A 23,103-nucleotide genomic window follows, 5' to 3' on the forward strand; every position below is an offset into this window, starting at 1 on the left:
AAAGGTATGTGCCATTTTCGTGCTCACTGGGTCCTAAACAGCCAAGAACGTCGTTAGACGAGCCAAGAAAAACTCATCAGTATGTTTCTCTTGTTAATAATGATAACATGAAGTTCTGTGAGTCAATAATAATCTCCTTCAGACTTAAGCCAGTAATTTTCCTTTGAGCACATTTGTGGATCCAGTACGTGTTTTCCCCCTAGCCGTCGCGCCACAGAGAGGTGGATAACAGCAGTTGGAAATCTCTCTCATACCATGCTGGGCCAGAGGGGCTCCGTGAGACATGCACTCACCCATATCCGGGTTAGAGAGGAAAAGGATGAAAAAAGTTTCATTTAAACCTGGACTAAAACTTTCAACATGAAGCCGCACTGACGCGACTGCCACTGTTGCTGTCAGTGGATCTTTTTTTTTGCTTCTGATAACACAGCAAAGACGGCTCTCTCGGCGCTTCGTTTGTTCTATTGAAGACATTTCCTTGTCTCTGTTTGTCCGTATTTCTCTGCTTAATTGTTTTGCGTGCGCATTTTTGGTTATTGCCGGGGGATGTTGGAGTGATCATGGCCGCGCAAGTGGCATCTGCCCCGGCCGCATCTAATAGTAAAAATAAAAATGTATCCGGAGGTTTGAGTCAAGAATTAAACTCTGGAAAATCAGGAGGGACGACACAAGGATCTGGCGCAATGCACGGAGCCGGAGACGGGACTACAACTCTGAATAATGTAGACCATCGTCTTCCGACTGAGTTGAACATGACCAACAGAACTTGTACACCAGCGAACAGTAATTCTGACAAGCCGAAGGAAAGTGGAAATATAACAACTTCTGGTTCTTCTTCGTCCAACTCTACAACCTCTCCGAATATGGAAACTGGTTTGATATCAAATCATAAACTAAAAGGCATTGCTGGAGACCTTCCTTCATCTCTCAATCGTGCGCCTCAGCAGACACAGTTCAGTCAGTTTTCACATCATCAGCGTCAGTTACAAAGTAACAACATCAACAAGAACCAAATAATGACACCAGGAGATAACGACAATCAGCAGCACGGAGGAAAAGAGAATGTTTTGGGGAGACATGTTGAACATCAGCAAATGCTGAATAAAGGTGGGGAGGATCAGCCTTGCAAACCAGACCAGATGGGCAGTAGGTATGAGCACGCCAACTTTGGACCAACAAACAGCAACAACCACGCGCATAACCCCAGTGGCAAAAGTGGTGTTTCTGAGTTTAATAATTATTATGGTAATTCCAGAGCAGGGCCCTGCTTTGATCAACATGGCGGCCAACAAAGCCATGGTATAGGAATAATGCACTCTTCGACAAACAATAATGTGGAAAACTCTCATGAAAGCTATCATAACACCCAGTACAACCATTACTCGGGGTACCGACAGGGGTACGGTAGCGCCGGCTACGGTATGATGGGCGGCTCGCGTCAGGGTAATAACATGTTGATGGGCCCAAGCAGCAACTCATCTGGCCAAAGCAAAGGGTTGGCATCTGCAAGTTCTTCTGGAGGAAATATCGGGAGCTTTCAGAGATTTCCTGGACAAAGCCAGCACCCCTCGGGGGCTACGCCGACATTGAACCAACTTCTCACGTCTCCGAGTCCCATGATGCGGGGATATGGTGGTGGCTATCCAGACTACAGTAGTTCTGCTGTACCCCAAGCGGGCATGGGGATGAGCAAAGAAATAAATTCGCAGTATGGGTCTTCGGCTCATGCATGGGGAGGCCAACGAAATCATCCAGGAATGAGTCCTGGGAACGGACAAAGTCTCAACAGACCTCAGGTAAGGAGCACCTCTTAATCGTCTCACTGAAGTGCTTGTGTTTTACTGACCGTGGACTTCATGTTCGCCATGCTGACTTTTGATTGTAAAGAGGCTATAAATGATTAATATGTAGCTATTGCATTCGTGCGCGTAGCACAAACACTGTAGCCCTACATTACGCACACGTAACATCGCTCGTAATGTTAGAATTACCCTACTATACCAATTCATGTTTACAGTAGTCACCTCCTTATGTCTTCTTCCTAAAGTCATACAATTATTCTATTGGTTAATGCGCAGTACTAACATACCCTATAGTAGATTGAGCCGCTTTAATGCTGCCTGGGTTTCAATTTCCAGTTTTTGTTACGAAGATTATTTGAGTAAAATGCCTCTCAGACCTCGATGTGATTATGAACACGTGCGCCTCGCTGTCGAACTTGGAGCTGCCCGTTTGAATAATACATTATACATGGCAGCAGAAAATAGAGCCATGAAACTTTAGAAGCTAAGCCGCAAACCCAGTTTCATTTGTAGATGTGTGGCTAAAATGGTGTGGCCTGCAAACAACAGCTTTTGAATTCCACGTCTTTTTCGCTTTTCTGAAAGGTGACATTGTGTTTGCATGTCTTCTCCGTTTGAATTGCGGAGGCAAAACAGCTTATAATAGTCTTCGGACAGCTGGCTCCTAGTTGACATCAAATCTGACACCTGATTGGCTCTTCGTATCCATGGGGCCTTTTGTAAATAAAGAAAAACGCGCGCTCACGGTGACCGTGCAGCTGCTATTCATACAGGCTCGAGCTGTGGTTGAAGGTGATGATGGTGTGCCGAATAAAAGGCAGGTAAAGAACTACATGAAAAGTATATCGCTTTAATGACTTTATTACGCACAGTAGACTATCAAAATGTTTGACATATCTTTGAATTGCACATTACACTATAGATAAATTAGAACGCTTGTATGATGAAGGGCTTTCACCTTAGGCCTAGTAGCCTAATATCCCCCGAAAGTTATCCTACATCCTATCTTAGTATGCATACTTAGACCAAATATAAAGTACTACATTATTATAAAGATGGCATAAACAAAATTTTTAGGAACAAAACGGAGTAATAATTTTCACATAACCCGGTATCACATTGTGTTCGTCTAATATTGTCGCCTATACCTTACACTCTATCAGCCTTCTAGAGATTTATTTCTCTCGATTTCCACACATAGCTCATGGCCTCAAGATTTTCATATAAGTAACATATACTAGCCTTCTTTATGTTATGTAGGCTATACTATTCTAACTAAATATCTATTAGTATTAACATTATGGGCATAACTCTTCGAGCATAACATTGTCATAACAAACGACATAATTTAGGTTATGATAACAAATGTGACAACTGCCCCCAGGCTAGCAACAATTAGGTTGCAATATTGTAGGTGTTATGTAAATAAAATTGCGTGAAGTCTAGATTTTACATTGAATAAAAATAATTTCGAGTGAAAAGACATGTATTGGTAGTTTACTTAAGTACTTAAATTCCAGTGTAGAATACCAACACAAAGTGGAGCCATAAACTCAATATTTTGACAGCCATTTTTCTGTGTTTAGGATTAATTAACTAGTAGCCAAAGCCAATCTGGAAAAAAACGTGCCTTTCACTTGTTGCCAGTTTTCTTTTCCACCCCCCAATTTTTTTGTCATCAGGTTTAGTCTAGACTGAAAAAAATAACTCTCCTCCACTACAAGCTTGTTACCCCACTTTTTCCTGGCCAGTCACCAGTTATCAGACATGGGGAAACACAGCCTCTCTCTCTTTCTTCTTTCTCTCTGTCTCACTCACTCTTTCTCTCTCTCTCTCTCTCTCGTGCACACACACACACACACACACACACACTCACAGGCTTATCTGTGCAGCAACAGCTAAGGGGAAGTGATGGGCTCCAGCTGAAGTTCTCCACTGTCAGGATAGCATTGTTCTGATTTCAATTGATTCAGCCGTTAGAGGAGTTACTCAAGGCTCCAATGCAGCCAAGGACAACTAATGGAAGAGGGTGCTTCTGTGAATGTCTGTGTAGGGCTGACCCCATAACCCCACTCCCCCATGACCCCATTCACTAGACATTTTTGTCTGTGCACAAAGCAGTTACAACATTGCTTAATATCAGAACTATGGAAAAGTTTTTCTATGCACATTTTTCTATGCATATTTGTGTTGTTACATACTTTTGGAAATGTCACATTATTATTATTATTATTATTATTATTATTATTATTATTATTATTATTATTATTATATTTAGTGATGAAATACTATACAAGATATTTCTTCTAATCATTGAATGTATTTTATTTGGAAATAGAACATTTGAGCAAGTGTAATAATAGCTTAATTATATTTGTACTTGTAATAGGCAACAATAAAATACAAGAATAATAAATGTAATATATAACATCATTATTTCCCGTAATTTAAATGAGAATGTCTTTAGCTAGATGATGCAGGAATAAAAAAAAAAAATCTGTTATTAATGGAAAAACTCCTTGTTGTCTGAACCATAAGTAGGAGATGCTGCTGGTAAAGCTGTGTGTCTTTAGTCATGCCCAAGTTCCGCTGACCACAGCCAGGGAGGTGGTGCCTGGTGCCTTATCTGTGGGTGAGAGCCGACGGAAGGAGGCACGCCAGCAGCTGCTCCTGGCCCGTGCTCTTGTCCGCCGCATTTGCTTTGTTTGTGTTGGTTTGTTTACATGTCGGCCTCAGAGCTGATTAGGAACAACTGAGTGAAATTTTAATTTGCTCTGTTGCTCCTGATAAGGGGCCTGGCAGTGTTTTCATCTTCCAGGATGAAACGCCACGTGCAGGAGCGTAATTGGCAGATGGGTTATCCCAGGACTGCCCGTGGCTTTGTTAAAATGCCAATTAGTTCTGATTCACCATGACAAAAAACAGAGAGAGAGAGAGAGTGAGAGAGAGAGAGAGTGAGTGATACAGTGATACAGAAATTGACCAGTGAGGTTTCTTGCCTCACATATAATTAGCCTACTAATAAAATAATTGAAGCTTTTTTGGTTCAATCCTGTGATGATAAGAAATTGATTGGAAGAAAAGCTGTGCATTTATTTATATGTGGACTCATTGTCATGTGAGATGTAGCAACATTTGTACAATTAAATAATGTGAAAAACTGTCTAATGCTAATGAATTGTTGTCAGCCTTCAATGTCACCGCATGGGATCATAAAGTAATTTATCACCAATGATCTCAAAGTGCTCAAGGATCATTAAGGGTGTATCATAATGATTTAAAGACATTTCAATAGCAAGACATTAAGCACAAACTCAGAAGGAGCTGCCAGGCATTACCGCCATAGAGGCATGTTGTTCACCTCAGGTAGTCAGCAGAACCATACTGATACGTTTGCCTGCAAACTGCAAGTGTGGGTGTGTTTTTCAAACTCAGTGTTGCAGGAACATTCCTGTTCAGACATTTTGGTATCTGTTTATTTACTTCTTTGGAATAATGTAAGCTGGCGTGACTCTATATTGTAGTTTGTAGACAGACAGAAGTGTCTGGAAGCAACAAGGTTGGTCCTGTATGTGCAGAGGCTAGGCTCAAGCTGAGCATGCCAGGTTGGGTTGTTCTGGGGGGTGAATAGCAGGCGCCCTAATGTTGACAGTGAGCCAGTGAGCTGCTGGGTGGGTTGAACACGGAAAGCTTTTGTGTCGGCTGCCGGTAGAGCCTCTGTCTGTCTCTCTCTCTCTGGTCGGTCTCCGCAGGGGTGTGAAGTGGGGCTCAGCGAGAGCTGTTTCTGGGGAGCAGGCAGTGAGGAGCTGTGGAAATGGAAAGGTCCCATGTTTTGTTTGGAAGGCTGTCAAGTGTTGCAGACCAAGGCAGGGACGGAAATGGGTTTTCTGCACCTCTCAAATGCCAGAGCTTTCAGTATCCATTAAAGATCTGTGATTTGGAAACGTGTTATGCTTTAAGTTGTGTTTATGACCTGCTTAGTGATTTCTGCTAAACCACAATTTGGTTGTAAACCACCACCCGTCTCTCACTCACTCACTCACTCACTCACTCACACACACACACACACACACACACACACACACACACACACACACACACACACACACACACACACACACACACACACACATGCTCCCTCCTCTCTGGTATTGCCTCAGGCTATCGTATTTCTTTTCTTCACCAGTCAGTCCGGCGTGTTGGGCAGTGCGCCAGGGTTGTGGCCTCACCTCACAGAGAGGCTCAGTGACCTTCACACATGTAAATTAGCCACGTGCATGGTCTGAGCCAGCGAGCGGGAGCAGTACCTCCCAGAAGGAAAAAAAAGGATTGTCCACCGCCCACCCCCACCCCCAGTTCCCATGGGCGTTCCCAAAGCCTGCACGCCCTCCAAGCTGGAAGGGGAGAGGCAGAGCCAGGAAAGAAGGGAATTCGCCCCAGTGGGACTCCCCACGGTTAGCGGACAAACAAGGAGAGCCATTTATATGAAAAACCCACAGTGTTTGTCATTAGATCAGGACTAGGTGTGTGTGTGTGTGTGTGTGTGTGTGCATGTGCGTGTGTGTGCGCGCGCGCACAGGCGTGTGTGTGCTGAATTGCTTGCTACACTATTTTGGCTACATTGTCATGGAGAGTATGTTCACTGAATTGTGAATTCCTCTGAATGCTGACTGTGTACTATAATGTGCACTGGGTTGATTTTTACACTTTTCTGCAGTTTTTGTAGAGCTGCAAACTACTCATATGTTGTAAATCTAAAACATTTGCTTACACAGTAAGTCATATTTACTTGGCGAATTTCCAATATTAGAAAAGTTGATACCGTAAAAGTATGCATCATTAAGAGGTGAGTCAGATCAATGCCATGTTGTTTTCTGCAAGTGATTATGTTCTTATGTAATAATAGGTCTATATTAGTTGAAATGGCCGCTAGTGAATGGTGTGGGGTGGACTGACCTGTGAAACTGGCTGTTTTGGCGGCCACCCTTGGAGCTACAGTAGTATTATTCTTTGTTTGTAAACTGCAATTTACTCATTAAGATCACAGTGGGTGTATCCATAAAAATGCTGGACATGGATGGAAACTGAGAAAATAGCATGTTCTTTTGACCTGGCAATAATAAGAATAGGCTACTTGAACTGGAGGGTATTGATGATTGCACTTTATACAAAATTTCAAACAGGTATGTCCAGGCAGTTTCTTTTCAAGGTAGATTTTTTATTGTGCATTCAGGAGCTGAAATGAAAGAATCATAGTTTATATTCTACATGAATAAATAGCTTCAAGGATGGATATTTCATATGCATTAAATGCCTCTGATAATGTCATATTGGGAAAAAGCAGCCAGTGTCCTCTAAAAAGATGAATGCTGGGAAGGGGTAGGTCCTTTTGATGAACACTGTAGAATAAACACAGAAAGGGTACTATAATGCCAGCTGTATGTCACCAGCTACTGTGTTTACCGTTTTGTAGATCACATTACCATAATCAATAGCTCGGGTAACAGAGTGTGCCACTGTCGCTCATTGGAAAAGTTAAGACAGGCTCGGGGTTTTCCAAAGTGTTTTACATGCGGCTCCATTTCTGGAGCTGAAATGGATGCATCAGTGGGATGAGACACCCCATAGACTCCTGTGCTTTTAGCTTAATGAGGTTGACTGTGAGAGGGGGTTGAGGGTCACTGCCAAGCACGATGCATCACGGTCCTCTGCTGTCTGCGAGGACGAATGATCGACTTTGCCCACTTTTAAAAGGCGGCTCTTAAAGAATGGCGTCACTGCCGGCTCCTCAGAGCTCGGGAGTGGACAGAGCTCGGGAGTGGACATATTTTTGTCATTTGGTCTGACACTGTGATTGTGCGCTGTGTGTCAGGGTCAGTGGCAGCAGAGAGCGCAGCTCTGGAAAATGCTGAGTGAGGTGAATCGCCGGGTGACAGTCCATCGTACATCCTGCAGCGTTGGCTGGCTGAAGAAGAAAAAAATAATGCTCCCCAATGTACAAAGTTCTCTCTCTTTCTCTCTCTCTTTCTTCTCTCCTTCTGTCTCTCCACTGTCCTAAATACTGCAGCTTTGCTGTCCTTATTGTGAGAGTCCTTCTGGTTGACCTTCCCCATTGCAAATCAGCACTGCTCTGTCACTCAAGTCATTAAGCATTAAAGATGAATTGTTTCATTATGCTGCTCCTGCAAAAAAGTGAGATTCAGTCCAATTAGTGTTAATTAAGAGTGTGAGGAGCAAGAGGACTTGCAGTGCCCCTGGTTCTTAGGGAGGAGCAGACCTGGGTCTGGGGGTCGGGGTGGGGGTGGTTGGAGGGCATAGAGGCACGCTGTTATTTTAGGAGATGACTTTTGGGGACAAGGTGTTGGTGGGGGGTCATGGGCTCCTCTTTGACCTTTCCCCTCACATGCCTATTCTGCTGAGGCTGTCTTGTTAGGGATGAAAGAAGAAATATGCGCCAAAGGTCAGGTTGGTGGTGTTATTTTAATCAATGGGTGGTAATTGTCTTTCCATAGTAATGCTGATTTAATCACTTTGTGATTAAGAGGCTCCTATTTGGCCTATTTGAATGGCCATTTGTGTATGCGTGTGGAATATTTGTTGTATGCTGAACTAGAAAAAGTGGTTGACAAAATGACATTTGGTAGCCTAGATAATTGTTCTGTCTATAAATTGTATAACATTCTTATGGTAAGACATAATGTAGGTTTGTTAAACATTGGATTAAGCCACTTTACTTTGCTTAGAGAAACAGCTTCCACTGACTTACCTCCTAACAAAAGCAATGTCCTCCTGTGTAGTTACATTCACAAAGGACTATACAATACCAAGCAGCTACAGTATGTAGTACTTTACCTAGAAAGATTGTAGGCTGTGTATAATTGTGTATGTGGTAGTGCAAGGTGGCCTGCAGACACATCTTATGACATTTCTGTATGCACAATATACAGCCTCCATTTATTGCTCTGGGTCTTTCTCAGCATGGCATGTGCCCCATCGGGCTAAACTATGGGTCCTGTGTACATCAGAAGCCATTATGCATAATGGCCTTCCCCGCGTGTCATTCTCTGCATGTTATGATGCTTATTTTATGACTGCTTACATATCAAATATTTAAATAAACAGAATAGGGGCTGGCTCATGCCGGAGGGAAGAGCCATTCATTTCCTCCACGCATACAGGCGGCGTAGGGAGAGGGAGAGGGAGAGGGAGAGAGATAGACGGCAGACATGGGGAAAAGAAATGCTTTGCTTGCCTCCAATCAAAGCGGTCGAGGACGTTTTTTCGCTTACGCCCAGCAGCAGCGGTGGCAGCGGCGGCAGCAGCAGGGCCATCCGTCAGCGTTTCTCCCCAGCCGGGGGGATGGACAGGCCCTGGTGGCTCATAAAAAACCGGCCCGCTGTAGTTGTGAATATCAATCCAGCAGCCAAGGAGACTGGACGCAACAGCCGGAAAGCAGAATGTAACACAACGCTGTGTAAAAAAGCAAAAGTGTGTGTGTGTGTGTGTGTTTGAGAGAAAGAGAGAGAGAGAGAGAAAGAATTGCATGTGAGATGCGAACGAGAGAAGTAAAAGAGGAGAACTGATTTATTTGTGCGTTCCTCGAGAGCACACAACAAGGTCTGAGGCCCCGGCAGAGCTGTGCCTGTGCTGCGTTAGTGGGAGGCCCATTACTGTCAGGCTAATCTTAAAATAATTAATTGAGAAGTCGGCGGTTTTAAAGAGTATTGTAATTGAATCCTAAATTAGGCCTGGGAAAGAGGACACGTCCTGCTTTTTTTCTGCACACCAGCTCACTCTCTCTCTCGGTACTAAAAAACGTGATTATTTGCGACGGGAAGGAGATGTGAATGAAAAAATGGGCATGTATTATTCATTTTTTCTGTTCCTTTGATTTTTTTGACTGATGTGTTTTGAATTGTGATAAGATCAATGCTTTAAGAGAGGACAATTCTTTCAACTCGAGCTCCCTTCTTCCTCTTGTAAACAAACAGGAGTTATGTGAAGTAATAAAATAAACACAATGAAATGCATAAATTCAGTGGCCATTGTTAATAATATCTGAACAGCACAGGCAGCACAGCCTCCATCATTCCATTTCTAGAGGAACCACTGAAGTGCTAGATGTCACGTGCCATCCTTTCAAATTTCAAAGTTCCTGTCTCACCTTGACAAAGCAGTTATTTGCTCATTTTCTGTCCCTCTTTACTGTTATTTATTCCTCCATTGTCCACAAACAGTTCTTCAGTAGGACACAAGTATTGCTTGCCCCCAGCGCCTGTAGTGTGTTGCCTGTTTTCCGTGATGGCTGTGACTGAGGGACGCGTATGGAGAGCCCGTGGGGCATCACAATGTGCTTTCACTTAGACGCTCTGCACTCCAGATGGCTCCGCCGAGAAGCTCTCTTGAAAAGTAGAGGAGGTGGTGGAAAGAAAGAAGAGGGGGGAGAAACGCCCTTTGGATCAAAGCTCAGCCCCAAAAGCGCCCCCTCCATAAAAGTGTGCCTCCTGTATGACTCGTGGAGAAGTCATGTTAAAAAAAAATGGTAGTATTGAGTTTAAGGTCAAACTGAGGTCTTTCTGTCCACTGGGGAATGTTGTGAAGTTTTGTCAAGAAAGACAGATGGTCTGTATTTGGGGCAGTCAGATGTTCAATGACTGCACTGGACTATTGTCTTGGAATATATGCAGCGCCTCCCTGCATCAGAAATACAATACAGTTTTTGGAAGGGTCAAAGTTTAATTAAAAATCTAGAAGTTAGTCCATGTTTTTGTTTTATTGTTAGTGATTGGAGATAATTCTTTGTTGTTTCAGACAACAAGTATATGGCAAGAGGCTCTGGCTACAATATTTTGGCTTTGAATTCATTTCCCACAAAATTGTGGCCTTCAGAGGATCCATAATGAAAGCTGCCTTTTACCTCTGAGTTTGGAAGGTCATTTTTCCAAATAGTGTGCATGTTGTTAGTTCGAGCACACTGCCATGAAAATAGATGTACTGTATAAAAGGACGCATCATAAAATTACTTTTTTTTTGTTCGCGCAATCGCCCCTCCAGAGCACTGTTTCCCCACAGTGCAAGTGCATGTGAGTGGTAATAGTGGTCGGAGTGAGGGAGAGAAGGGTCTTTTTCTGGACATGCATTACCCTTGGGGCCAGGACTCATTGATTGCAGAGTGCTGGTCCCACATGTTCACACCTGGCACCATGATTGATTTGGAGATCTTAAGAGATTGAAAAAGGCCCAGCCGCTGCGCTCCACTGCGGGGTGGCCTTGAAAGGTCAGCGGGTCAAAAGCAGCCCATATCCAGGGCACCCCCAGGTCGACGGGCCTATTCTTTGCGGGGCAAAGGCATTAAGAGGACAATCAACCCTCGAGAGCCCCAGCCCTTTGGCCACTCTTATTGTTCCAGCTCGAAGTCAGTTACCAGCAACTCATCAACCCGGAGCATGGTTCGCTGAGGTGTGACTGGAGCCTTGAGAGGCTGCACTCTGCTTCTATTGCCTACTTCATTTTCTCCTGTGGTAGATCCAACCAATCAGGCATCATAGGAAACACCAGTGTATGATGGGTGTGGAGTTAGTAGTGGAGTTAGTTTTGGCATGTGTATGTGTGCGTATGTGAGTGTGGATGGAGGGGGGTGAATTTAATGAAAATCAATTCTTTCTAATTAACTTTTTAAATTTCCTGCTGAGCAATCGGGGGAGTCATCGCACAGTCCAATAATGAAATCAATTTGGTTAAAATTGTTTCAGTTGACTTTTAATGAGTATCTAATAAGTACTGAAGGATAGAAGGTCAGGAAGATCTGTTTGTTGTTCCTCCAGTGATGGGTCGCTGTTCTGTAATAAAATGGCCCTTGGCCAGACTGACCTCCAAAACCCTGGCCAAGGCTACGTTTCCAGTGTCCTATTGACTGTGCATTTTGACTGAACCTTCATAGTGGTTCAGAGAGCTTTACTTTGTGGCTGGAGAACTTCAATCTTACCTCATGGTCGCGCAGGGAATTGAATGTTAGCTGGCTGAGCCATAGAATGCCTTGTTTTGTATTTAAAAGAAACAGACTGATAGATGTAGTCAGGAAGTGTGTCCAGTGGAGCTCTCAGCTATAATGTCCCTCTCCTCCCCATGAATATGTTTATGCATTTTGTTCTCTCTAAATTCACGCAAATGAGCAGCCATTGTTAATTCATAAACACACTTGGTTACGCAGTCTCGTTTACAGTTATGGGAGCTGTAAAGCGCAACACAAGGGCCATTTCTATTAGCCTGGGTGATTCCCCCTGAATATGTTAAAAACGGATACATATTTAATAGCCACATTTGCACCGTAGCAGTAGAGAAGGTGCAATTGGCCAGACAAAGCAGAACATCTATAAGAGCCTGAAAAGAAAATTTGCCTTCCAGATAAACTGCTTTTATTGTCTCCCTCCTTGGGCTTGTTGGAGGAGGCACAGTTGCCGTTGTGCAACTCCCAGGCCTCGGCCTCATGTTGTTGAAGTGAAACTAGAATGCATTCCTCTCGTGCCGCGGCTGCCCTCCGCTGAAACGGCTCCACAGTGGGGCCTGGCTTTTTCCCATGCTCCTCTCTGGCGGAGGCCTGTCACTCTCGCATTGTGCTCTCGGGAAACGGGGCGGCTCCTTACCGGGGCCCCGTCTCTCTCTCTCTCTCTCTCTCTCTCTCTCTCTCTTCCTCTCTCTTTCTTTCTCTTCTTCTCCCTCTCCCTCGCCTACGATTCCGAATGGCAGACGTAGGTCAGCCGAACCGATCGTGATTTGCAGTCTGTGCATCTGGCCGTGTGGGGGCGGACACGGGGCTGGCATCTAATTAACGCTGAGGGTGAGCTGGCGGGCGAAGCTGTTGGTGCGCATTAGCACGTCGGAGGGGAAAAACTGGTTTGTTGGCATCGTGTTTTTTTCTCTCAAGGCAGGGAGAGTCGTCCCTTTTCCTCCGTGTCTTTGTTTCTGGATGTTTCTTTTGTTTTGTGGTGCTCTTGAGTCGGCGGCTGAAATGCAGCTTTGAAAATGCAAACAAACAAAATGTGGTTTGTTTGTTTGGCTTTTATTGTGCTTTGTTTGGTTATTTTTTTTTCTGTCTGACAAATTCACACGTGGTTTGATTTGAGTTGTTTTGTTATTAGTCTTTGTGAGGGTTTGGGGTGGAGAGGAGGGGGTAGGAGAGATCCTCCACAGATGTTTCAACTAGAAGAAGTCTTCAGACAACTTCCTACCCCCAATCCCTAGCCCCGGTTTCCTCTCTCTAATGACAACTGTGTGCTTGCCGTGAGGATTACAATGCTTGCCCACTTTCACAAACACACGGGGGATATGTTGTAAACACTGGTGTCAGCCATCGAGGGCACCCTTATCGTTGGCTGGCCTGCTAACTGTACACAAAGGCAGAGCAATTATGCACATGCTGCCAGGCACAATGGCGCAACGGGCTGCCACATGACAACGGCCAAGCATGCTTTCTCTCCCTCTATCTCTCTCTCTCTCTCTCTCTCTCTCTTTCTATCTCTTTCTCATTCCGTCTTACACTATCATTCTCTTACTTACTCCTTCTCACACTGTTGTAATTTCATGTGTCCTGTTATATAAATAAAAGTGACTTGACTTGACTGTTCATAACTGGCCGTCATGGTAAGCTGCACTTAAAGGCAACTGCTAAAAGCCAATTTACAGGACCTTAAAATGATTTTCAGACCTCTCACTGGAATTTTGGTGACAGAAGTTTCATACAGAATTGTCCAATGGTATGGTAAGAGCTCAGGAAGACACTAATGCTACTGCAACCAGCAATTAATTTTAAAGCCCTTAACCGGCTTTATTGCTGGTGAGGAGGACATTCTTGTATAGCAAGAATTATCTATGGTCTTTTTGTGTGATTTCTAGCTTGTAATATGACTGTTTTCACTGTCAGTAGGACTTATCTGGTTCACGTCTGGTTGCTATACGGTAACGCTCCTGTTCCGTTTTGATGACATCAGTATTGTCTTTGCTTCCATGAAATTAATTTTCTAATCTTCATCAGCAGCAGTGTAGAATTTGCACATGTTAATGAGGATTCCCTTCAGTTCCTTCCCGTTTGTCGATTTGTGATTCAGGCCTGTCCACTCTGAGCCGTCGATGAGGGGGTGTTTACGGCTCTAATTATGGTGTCCGTTTTTGAAAATGTCTCTGGCTCTCATGCACCTGGGGAGCGGTGTTTGCAGTAATGCTTTATTTCACTGCAGCCATTTCAGAGTATCAGACACCAACGGTGACGGGTGACATTTTGAATTTTGTCGATGGCTTCTTTGCTCAGCTTTTTGCCATTGATTTTCTGGCACTATGAGACGCAAGCCTCAGCAGGAGCTTTTTGTACAAACTGAACACCTATAATCCCCTCCTACACGCAGACAGACACACTCTCACGCGCATACGCACACGCACACACACATACACATACACACTCAGACATACACAGACATACACAGACATACACACATATTTACATACACCACAGCATTGTCATTATATACATCATGTTCACATCACTAGACCTGGACCAGACTACCTCTTTTGTTCACAGAAAGTTGCTAATATGCAAGTGGTGAGAAAAAAATTAAATCTCTTGAAATCTTCTTGGTGTGGTGTGTATATGTGTGTGTGTGTGTGTGTGCGTGCACGTGTGTAGTTTTCTTAATTAATTTAGCAGATGTTTTTATCTTAGTTAAAAACATCTTAGTTATATGTGTGCTCTCAGAAATTGAGCTCCTGACCTGTTGGTAGCACATATGATTATGTTTCTGGAGCACTGTGCACTACTGGTGTGTGTGGGTGGGTGGGTGTGTGTGTGTGGGTGGGTGTAGGTTGAGTGCATGTGTGTCCTCATGTTTGTTAGCATTATTGCACCGATGAGCTCCTTTATTATGTATAATTAATTTGATGCAGACATACACATCTTTCTATGCAGAGTTTAAAAAGTTAGAGAAAGATATGCATGTTTCTGCATTTCCATTATGAAATTATAGCAATAACCATTTCCAGATTAGCATTTTATATTTATTTCATCTCAATATGCAGAGTATTACTTCCTAATCTATTTGGTTTGTTTTTTGCAGAAAGAGTCTTTCTCTCTGCTGATTAACATCCCTAGCACATTAAAATGAAAGGAGCTAAAGCATTTTGAAGTCATAAAATCAGTCACAACAACTCAAAAGACTATTTTATCAAATTTAGCAGTTTTATACATGTCTAATTTCCTCCTTGTTCCTTCCTTAATAGCTTTGTTTTTGCAATATTCTCACCGCAGTTTAACATGCAGACGAGGTTCATGAATTCAATTTCAAGTTTATTAGTAGACATGGAATTCTCTGCGCCTGCCTAATGTAAGTGAAAATATATCACAAAAGATATATCCCGCTGCTCAAGACTAGATACCTCCATTGCAGGCTGTACAGGTCCATTATCATTCTGTAGTCTTTTTAAATACCCTTTCAAATGTACACTAATATTGGCCATTGAATGCCAACACCTTTGAGGGAAAAAAGGACTTTTATTTAGAACTTAAATTACGGCAGCATTTAAATCAGAACGGTCTCACTGTGGGAAGTCAGGATTTTCTGACAAGGCCCTGGAATCTGATAGCATTCCGGGTTCCTTCAACATTTTCTTAACAGCTTGATATCATCACTCAAAATCTCTCTTTCCCTTCTCCACTGAGCCCCAACCCTCTTAAGGTTCCCTACGTTGAAGTCTACGGCACTCATGCACACATAATCCTGTCGGCATCCCTGCTGCTGAGTATGATACCGCTTACAGTTTCGCTCATGGCTGGCTGAGGGGGTTGTAGATTAAGTGTAGGTGTCCAGACCCCCTACCCTCTTCATATTGCTTCCGCCTATCATACCTCTTCTCTTACCCTCAGTGATACCTATCACATTAATATCACATAACCACTTGTACACACTATACTGTAGATGTTAGTCTTGAAGAGACTATGCACACAAATGTTCAAATGTAGTCATTGTGACCAGGATGGTGAGGCTTGTCCATCTGTGGTGCATGTCAGCATCTGGGTCACCTTTCGTGGAGCGTTTGCTCTTTTCCCTGCCTGTCCCCACGACCGCTCCACCACGTGTAGGAATTTGGCAACGACACAGAGGAGAGGATCTGCTTGCTTTGCAGTCCTGCGTTTTTTTGGCACACCCGCCCCCTGCTTGAGCGAAGGCTATCTGAGGAGGCGACCTGAGCCTTGCCCCATATTGCGGGTGGCACAGTGCCCTGGATTTTTTCCCCTTAATTCATGAGTGGAGCCCTCCAGCTCCAGATCACACTCTAATTAATGGGCTAGAGTGGCATGCCTGATGGCAAGGAGGGGCATCCAGAGAATGTTTTGTCCATTTTGTGTGTGTGTGTGTGTGTGTGTGTGTGTGTGTTTATATATTTAAATAGCCAAATTGAAGGGAGCCAATTTTGACTGTTGGTCCAGAACATTCAGTAAATGACAACAGTAGGCGGCGGAGATTTAGTCTGTCATAATGTGGTTGCTGGATAATGCTTGATGTCTTGGCAGCCTTGCGAAAATGTTCATCTTGTATACAGACAAATAAACATAAGTGTATGTTAGTGTGTTTCCTTGGAGTATATTTCTGTTCTTGCGACACACTGATGTGATTTTGAAAGGCTTAGTGTGTGTGCAGGACTTTACAAGTGAATCTTGCAAGCAGATGGCCAGGGGCTGTATGGATGAATCCGTCATTGTTCCCATATGAAGACAGTATGGAGAAATTACTCAAGATGATGATAAATGATTGAGAAATTGTACAAAGAGGAACAGAGAAGGGCTGTGTGAAGACGTGGGGGCTGTAACGGTGAGCTTGTAGGTGGGAAGGCAGGCCGACTGGAAAACTGTTGTGATACGGCGGCCTACTTTCAAACCCTGGGAGTCGCATTTGTTTCAGTCATTTTCCAAGTGGAGGTGGTAGTGGAGACATAGAGGCCCTGTCCCTCTGGCAGTGGGTGAGAAACCCACAGTAAATCCTGCTTAATCTGGAAACCAGTGACTGGGAGGGCAGCCTGCCTGACCACACACACACACACACACACACACACACACACACACTCACATACACACACACACACACACACACACTCACATACACACACACACACACACACACACACACACAGACATGCATGCACACTTACTCAAACTAAATTGCTCAGGCACACCTGAACCTGGCAAATCACTGGAAACACATTTGAGGAGAATGACAATGGGCTTCTTGTATTTCCCATTTCTCCCATGGCTGGCAACTTGGTGTTGGTGGCAACCCACCAGGTATCACCTGTTTAAAGGGTGTATAAGGTTCTTTCTTTATTGCCCGTTTACCGTCCACAGCACAATTGGTTGTGTTTGTTCCTTGACATTTCCCCGGCATTGTTCCGTGATTAGGCCTGGCCGCCTCTAAAACCTGCTATTCTCCTTCGCTCAGCGGGGCTGGAGTCATATTGAGTGGAGAAGTGGAGGTATTGTTCAGGGAGGTGAAAGGGGGAAAAGAGAGAGAGGGAGAGGTATGGAAGGCTGTGCTCGGCTAAAAAAAAGACAGTGGGAACAAATGCCATAAATCATCCGTGATCCAGCACAGCGGAGCGCAGACATCAGACCTGACATAATCTGCCCCGCCGTGTATTCCTCGTTTTGGGTGACGGATTAATGTTAACCTGACATGCTGGAATTTTCCTGTTGACTCTCTGGGTTAAGGGAAGGAGGGGGAAAAAAACCCTTAAAAGAACAAAATACTCGAAAGGAATAAATTGGTCCTGGCAAAATCTTTCTTTTCGGGTGCTTCAATTTTTTTCCTGAGCTGTCTTCCACTTCTCTATTCCAACAGGGGCTCAGTGCTGTCCTATTCTCACTGATGGGGTGCTGCGCTTGGCTCACGTCCTCCTTTGTTCTTGTTTTTGCAGGTGGGCTCCATGGACTTCATGGTGATGAAGCGCTCTCAGCTGTATGGGATGGGCGGGAGCAACCCCTACTCGCAGCAGCAGCAAGGTGGGCCCTACCCCAGCCAGCCATACGTATCGTCCGCCTCCCACCGGTATCCAATGGGAATGCAAGGGCGTGGTCAGCTTGGCATGGGTGGGATGCCATATCCCCAGCAACAGGTATGTCTTTGTTGGACTACTATGCATATACCTCAATAGTCACTAGAAACATATGTATGTCTGTATTGTAGAAAGCAAGAGGCACAGCATGAATATTCTGCTAAAGAACATTATTTTGAATGGCAACATTTGCCATTTTAAAGCACCAAACAGTTCCAGATTGCATCTCACTTGGAAAAAAGTTTGATTTAGCTGAATAATTTAGTTGAATATTGGAAAACATACTTGCAGTTGCACGCGATAGGCACCATCACTTGTCATTATGGTAAGTGTCAAAGTGAAGAGGGGTCATGCTTCTCATTTGAAATGTCCTGAGTCCGTTCCAAGAGGTTTCGTGTTTTTGGTATCAGGCTGCCAAGCTGCAGTCTGTAATTCTGTCCCTGCATATGGAGGTGTCATTTGAAATCATCTAGCAGCTCTTGGCAGCTGAAAATGGCTGCTTTTCATGTTTCCCATTCACAGTAGAGCATTAGGATGGTGTCAGGAGTACCTATAACCAGTCCAAAGTGCTTGCTACTTAAAAGGGATGTTTGATACAGTTTGAGGTTGCCTTTTCGAACACGTGCTGAAATTTGGAAGAAAGCTACTATTTGCTCCATGTTTTATCCATGTAATCCATGTTGTTTTGAATGAGGGGATCCAGACTGGCTCTCTCTCTGTCCCATCACTGGAGCAGGCCACGCTATTCTGGGCTGGCAATGTCCCCCTGTCATGGAGCTATATTTAGCCAGGCCTGTTGGTCTGAGCTTTAATGTCTCTCCTGAGAGTTCTTGGCACAAATGGCAGGACCTCTGACTTAGCCAGCTCTCTCATGAACCCATTGGGATGGATGAGAGTGGAGGGAGAGAGGGGGAGGGAAAGAAAAAAGAACCAATCTCAGCCTAGGCATTAATAACATATTCACACCACACCACACTGTTTCATAGCCCGAATGCCCGTAGCAGTGAACCTACTTGAAAAGGGGTTGGAGGGTTTGGGTGGGGGGGGGGGGGGGGTGCAGTAATGGAAAGCAAAAGTAATCAGGAACAGCCCTTGCGTCCTTTTAAAAGCTATTTTATTATTTACTCACCCGTTTTTTATGTTCAATATTAGCTTCCTGCATGGATTACCATTGTTTTTTTGATTAAAGCTGGACCCAAGGGCTTTGGTGCACTGGCGGTAACACCACTAGAGGAGTCGGCAGTCCACATTAGAGACTTCCTTTTTTATAAAGGGCTGCTCAAGGCTGCTTCTGCCTCTCCTATGACATCAGCGTGAGCCATAGGGAGGCACTGGAAACAAAGACGGAAGTGATTTATGCCTGTAAAACATACACGCACAAATACACACACCCACACTCACACACACACACACACACACACATACACACACACACACACACACACACACACACACACACACACACACACACACACTCAAACTCACCCTAAACAAATCCTGTTCTTCTGCAATCAAGTGCATTGCAATGGGGAGTCAGACCCATAGTCTTGGCAGTCACAGAGCAGCCACGCAAAATAATTAGAGAAATTAGTTGTTATCCCCGACTATGGCCAAGGGAGATAACTTCTAAGTTATAATTATCTAGCGTTGCCATTAAAGAGAGAACATGAGAGTGTAATTGCGAAACATAACTAACCGAAAGTAATGAGTTTATAACAAGAGAGATGGAACGGTTTGTATCATTTTATGTGCTCTGATATGTCTCATAATGCAATGAGTCAGACAAATGGGGAAGAAGGGAGTAGCGCATCCATCTCAGGGATAAATGTAAACAGCCAAGGGGAAAAAATCGCTTCAAACAATTCCCATCTAATTTGATCCAGAGGCCTGCCTGCATTTCATAGGAGCCTGGTAGCTTCTACAATGCACCTGGGCATTTCCAGAGGACTGAGACAGTACTGTCACAGGCGCCTGTGGGTGACACAAATGTCCTCCGTGCTGCTATCGTTTCCTACACTGAGGCTGTGCTCTGTGGAGAAGACCGAGGCACAGTCTGCCTGGAGAGGCACATGCTACCAGTGAATACAAATTTGTTCATGGAGAAAAAAGGGAGCAACATTTTCAACAGTTTCACTGGTTTAGTGAGTCAGGGGGCAGAAAACTTTGACAGAGAATTTGCATTCATTAACCAGCCTCAGTGAGCACACCAAATTAATTTTCCTACATCTGTAATATTCAACTCAAGCTAGCAGCAAAACACAGGAGTACCCCTCAAAAAATCCATTTGTCAGCAGTTGTATCAGCCTGTCTCTCTGTTTTTTTTTATAAAAAAAAAACAGACACTATAGAATCCTGACAGGCTTTGACCTGTTCTCTGAGGAGTGACAGTGTCATTGCACCTGCCTGAATAGGCAAGGGAGGGAACAGCAAGGATTTGAACCTCTCGTCTGGTTTCCACTGTGAGGATGTCAGAGTCGCTGCTGTCACCCACAGTGACAGGCTTGTGGCAGAGCATTTCCTCCAGATTATCCTGCTCTCTTGGGGCACACACGCTACCCTACCAGAGTGCTGCTGGTAGCTCGGATCATTGGAGCGAGAGGCATAAGAGGACCCTTTTCTCTTCCAGGTATCAGAGTCACTGTTGCTTCCAGTGCTTGCCGAGCCCCATGCCTCCTCAGGTAACTCCCCCCCCCCCTCGTCATCAGGCCCACCGATTGAAGAGATGCTCTTGCTCTTTCTTTGTGTTTGCATACCAAAATGTGCCAAGTAGACACTCCAAAAAGATAGGGAAAATAGAGGAAAAATAGCCCTTGAGCAAATTCTGAGATCCGTTGAATCAGATAAATGCTTCCCGCCTCTGTGTGTAGAGAGAGAGAAAGAGAGAGAGAGAGGGGGGGTTAGGGAGAGAGAGGGAGAGGTAGAGAGAGAATGAACAAACAAAACAATGGGGACCAACATGAAGGACCTGACTGATGACAGGATTTGAGCTTTTTGTGTGGAAGTGGAATGAACTTGAAAGTAAAACGCCTGCCAATTCCACTGCAATTTCCTGTGATGTCAGTGTTGGCAGACAGAAAGGAAAAGAATTTGAAGGCAACATTACTGTTTGATGTGAAGGCAAGCAAAAAGATTGCCTGTGAAATGAAAGAAGGAAAATGTGTCAACAAGCCAGGAAGAAACCATTACTGGTCGTCACTGCTTGTTTTTACCCATTTGGCTAAGTTAATAGAATCTAACCATTAAATTGGAGAGGGAAACATTGCCTTGTCCACCACTGTTCTTTTCTTTTACAATAAGGGGCTCTTTCCTTTTAGCTCTCTCTCCTTTCTGCTGGGAGTCTGAGGCAACTAATGGGTTTTTATTGAAAGAAAGACCTGTAGCTGCCTTTACTGTACTCTCAGTCTCCACCCCCATCACCAGCCACACATTTAACCTTGAAGCAAGATGTTCCCTGAGTGTTCCCTTTCTCCTACCTATAAAAAGTTGGGTGCTCTTCGCCAAATGGAATCCCATAACCTTGTGCCAAACTGTATTGACAATCTGGAATTAAAGCTGTAATTTATTACATTGATTGGGTAACTCTTCCATCATGGTTAGGAATGCTCTGAGCCAGCTGAATCACTTAGGAGCTAAGACATTGTCTTTGAGGTTAATGTACTGTATGCTGGTCAGCTAGAGCGATGGCTATGAGGAACATATAAATTACCAAGTGCTGCAGACAGGGAGGCAGGGCAGATGGGGGGAGGTGGGCTCTTTGAAAGGCTTTTGAAATGTTGGAACCAGGTCTTCAAAGTCCCCGGTACGTCTATTCGTTTGCTCTGGGACCCCAGGCATTTCTCAACGACAATTAAAACAGGAGACATTAAGGGCAGGCAGGCAGAGGAAGAGAAAGAGGAGAGGGAGGGAAGAAAAGAGGACGTAGCCTCGATATGGTGGCTGATTAATTAAGGTTTCTCTTGCAGCAGAATAGATGAAGTTTCAGGATCAATTAATTAGTGAGCACCCAACGAGCATCAATGGCTCTAATGGCCTGCTCTCATTTGTAACTTTTATTAGCCTACAGTTCTATCGGCCAAGCCAATCGACTTTGAGAAGGGAAACACCTTACATCCATTAGATTCAGATAAAATAGTCCATCTACACCATCTCTCTTCAAGACCGCTCATGTTTATGGAGCATATAGTTTACCAGCTGATTTGTTGGTCATCTCACTGTTCGTGTAAACTGTTTTATTCTATTTTTATTTGTATCCCTCCTAGCTGGTGTGAAATGTAGGGATTAAGGTGTCTGCATTAGTTAATGTGTAGGAGGTAGATAGACATGCATTTTTGATGAGATAATGACAAAGGCTAATTGTCACTATTTGTGAAATCTGTGTGTACAGTATGTTTCCCAAACTAACAGCTTATTTTCACTTGCAGTGAAAGCCAGGGGAAATCCTGAAGACTCTGCTCCATTTTTGCAAACGGGGAGAAATATTAATGTGTATTTGTGTGTGGAGGAGGTGTGTGTGTGTGGCCTGGGTCTGGTTCTGGGTGTGGACTGGGTGGGTTGAGGATGCCTTATGACAGTTAGAGAGATTAGTTTCTCCTGTAATTGGCTGTCCAAAAAATTCATCTTCATTTCCAGCGTGATCACAAATTCACAAATTGATTTTCCAGGGTCACTTTTGCAGGATTGGAGTTGCTATTGCTGTGTAAGCCCCCGCTGTGAATGTTCGCTGTTTCTAGAGGAAATGTTGTCACATTTTCAGCCTTCAGATCCAGTATGTCTGGCTTTTAGTGGCTAACTTTTAGCCAGTTGTACATGTCGGTGCCTTGTGCTAATATTGGACAAAAGTCTAGCAAACATTCTATTTTTATTTCTCTGCTCTTCCCTTCACGATTGCAAAATGAACATCTAGGAAATGTGTTGAGCCTGTATGTGTTGAAGTGTATGATTGAATTTGACCGGTCAAAATATCAACACAGAAGTATCTTAAATTATAGACATTTGGCAGACACAGCTTTTTTTTAAACTCCTATGACTGTGAACATGTTTTATGGTGAAGTGTAGTATAATTCTATGTTCTAATTTGAACCACAAATTACAATGTGTGGTGTTTGGCCATCAATATGGGGTTAGCAGTCACAGTTAAAGTTCAAAGTGAAAGGGATAATTGACATAAGTGTCACATACTTTAAGTCAGGCTTTGGAACACTTTGGTGAT

General features: G+C 44.0%; 1 protein-coding gene across 4 annotated transcripts in view; it reads left to right on the forward strand.

Moving 5' to 3' along the window:
- Positions 1-278: 278 nt before the first annotated feature.
- The window catches only part of LOC143139082 (AT-rich interactive domain-containing protein 1B-like), a 147,256-nt gene continuing 124,431 nt past the window's right edge, over positions 279-23,103 (forward strand). For all 4 annotated transcript variants that reach the window (XM_076299638.1, XM_076299641.1, XM_076299640.1 and 1 more), the window contains exons 1-2: positions 279-1,796; positions 17,757-17,954. In XM_076299638.1, the coding sequence (XP_076155753.1) occupies positions 561-1,796; positions 17,757-17,954 (1,434 nt within the window). In that variant the 5' untranslated portion in view covers positions 279-560. The remainder of the gene's footprint in view (positions 1,797-17,756; positions 17,955-23,103) is intronic.

The sequence above is a fragment of the Alosa pseudoharengus genome, unplaced genomic scaffold (genome assembly GCF_046254945.1).
Source record: "Alosa pseudoharengus isolate Yale_2024_CS ecotype anadromous, Long Island Sound unplaced genomic scaffold, YU_APseudo_1.1 YU_APseudo_1.1_scf_22, whole genome shotgun sequence".
In the NCBI taxonomy this organism is placed as follows: domain Eukaryota; kingdom Metazoa; phylum Chordata; class Actinopteri; order Clupeiformes; family Clupeidae; genus Alosa; species Alosa pseudoharengus.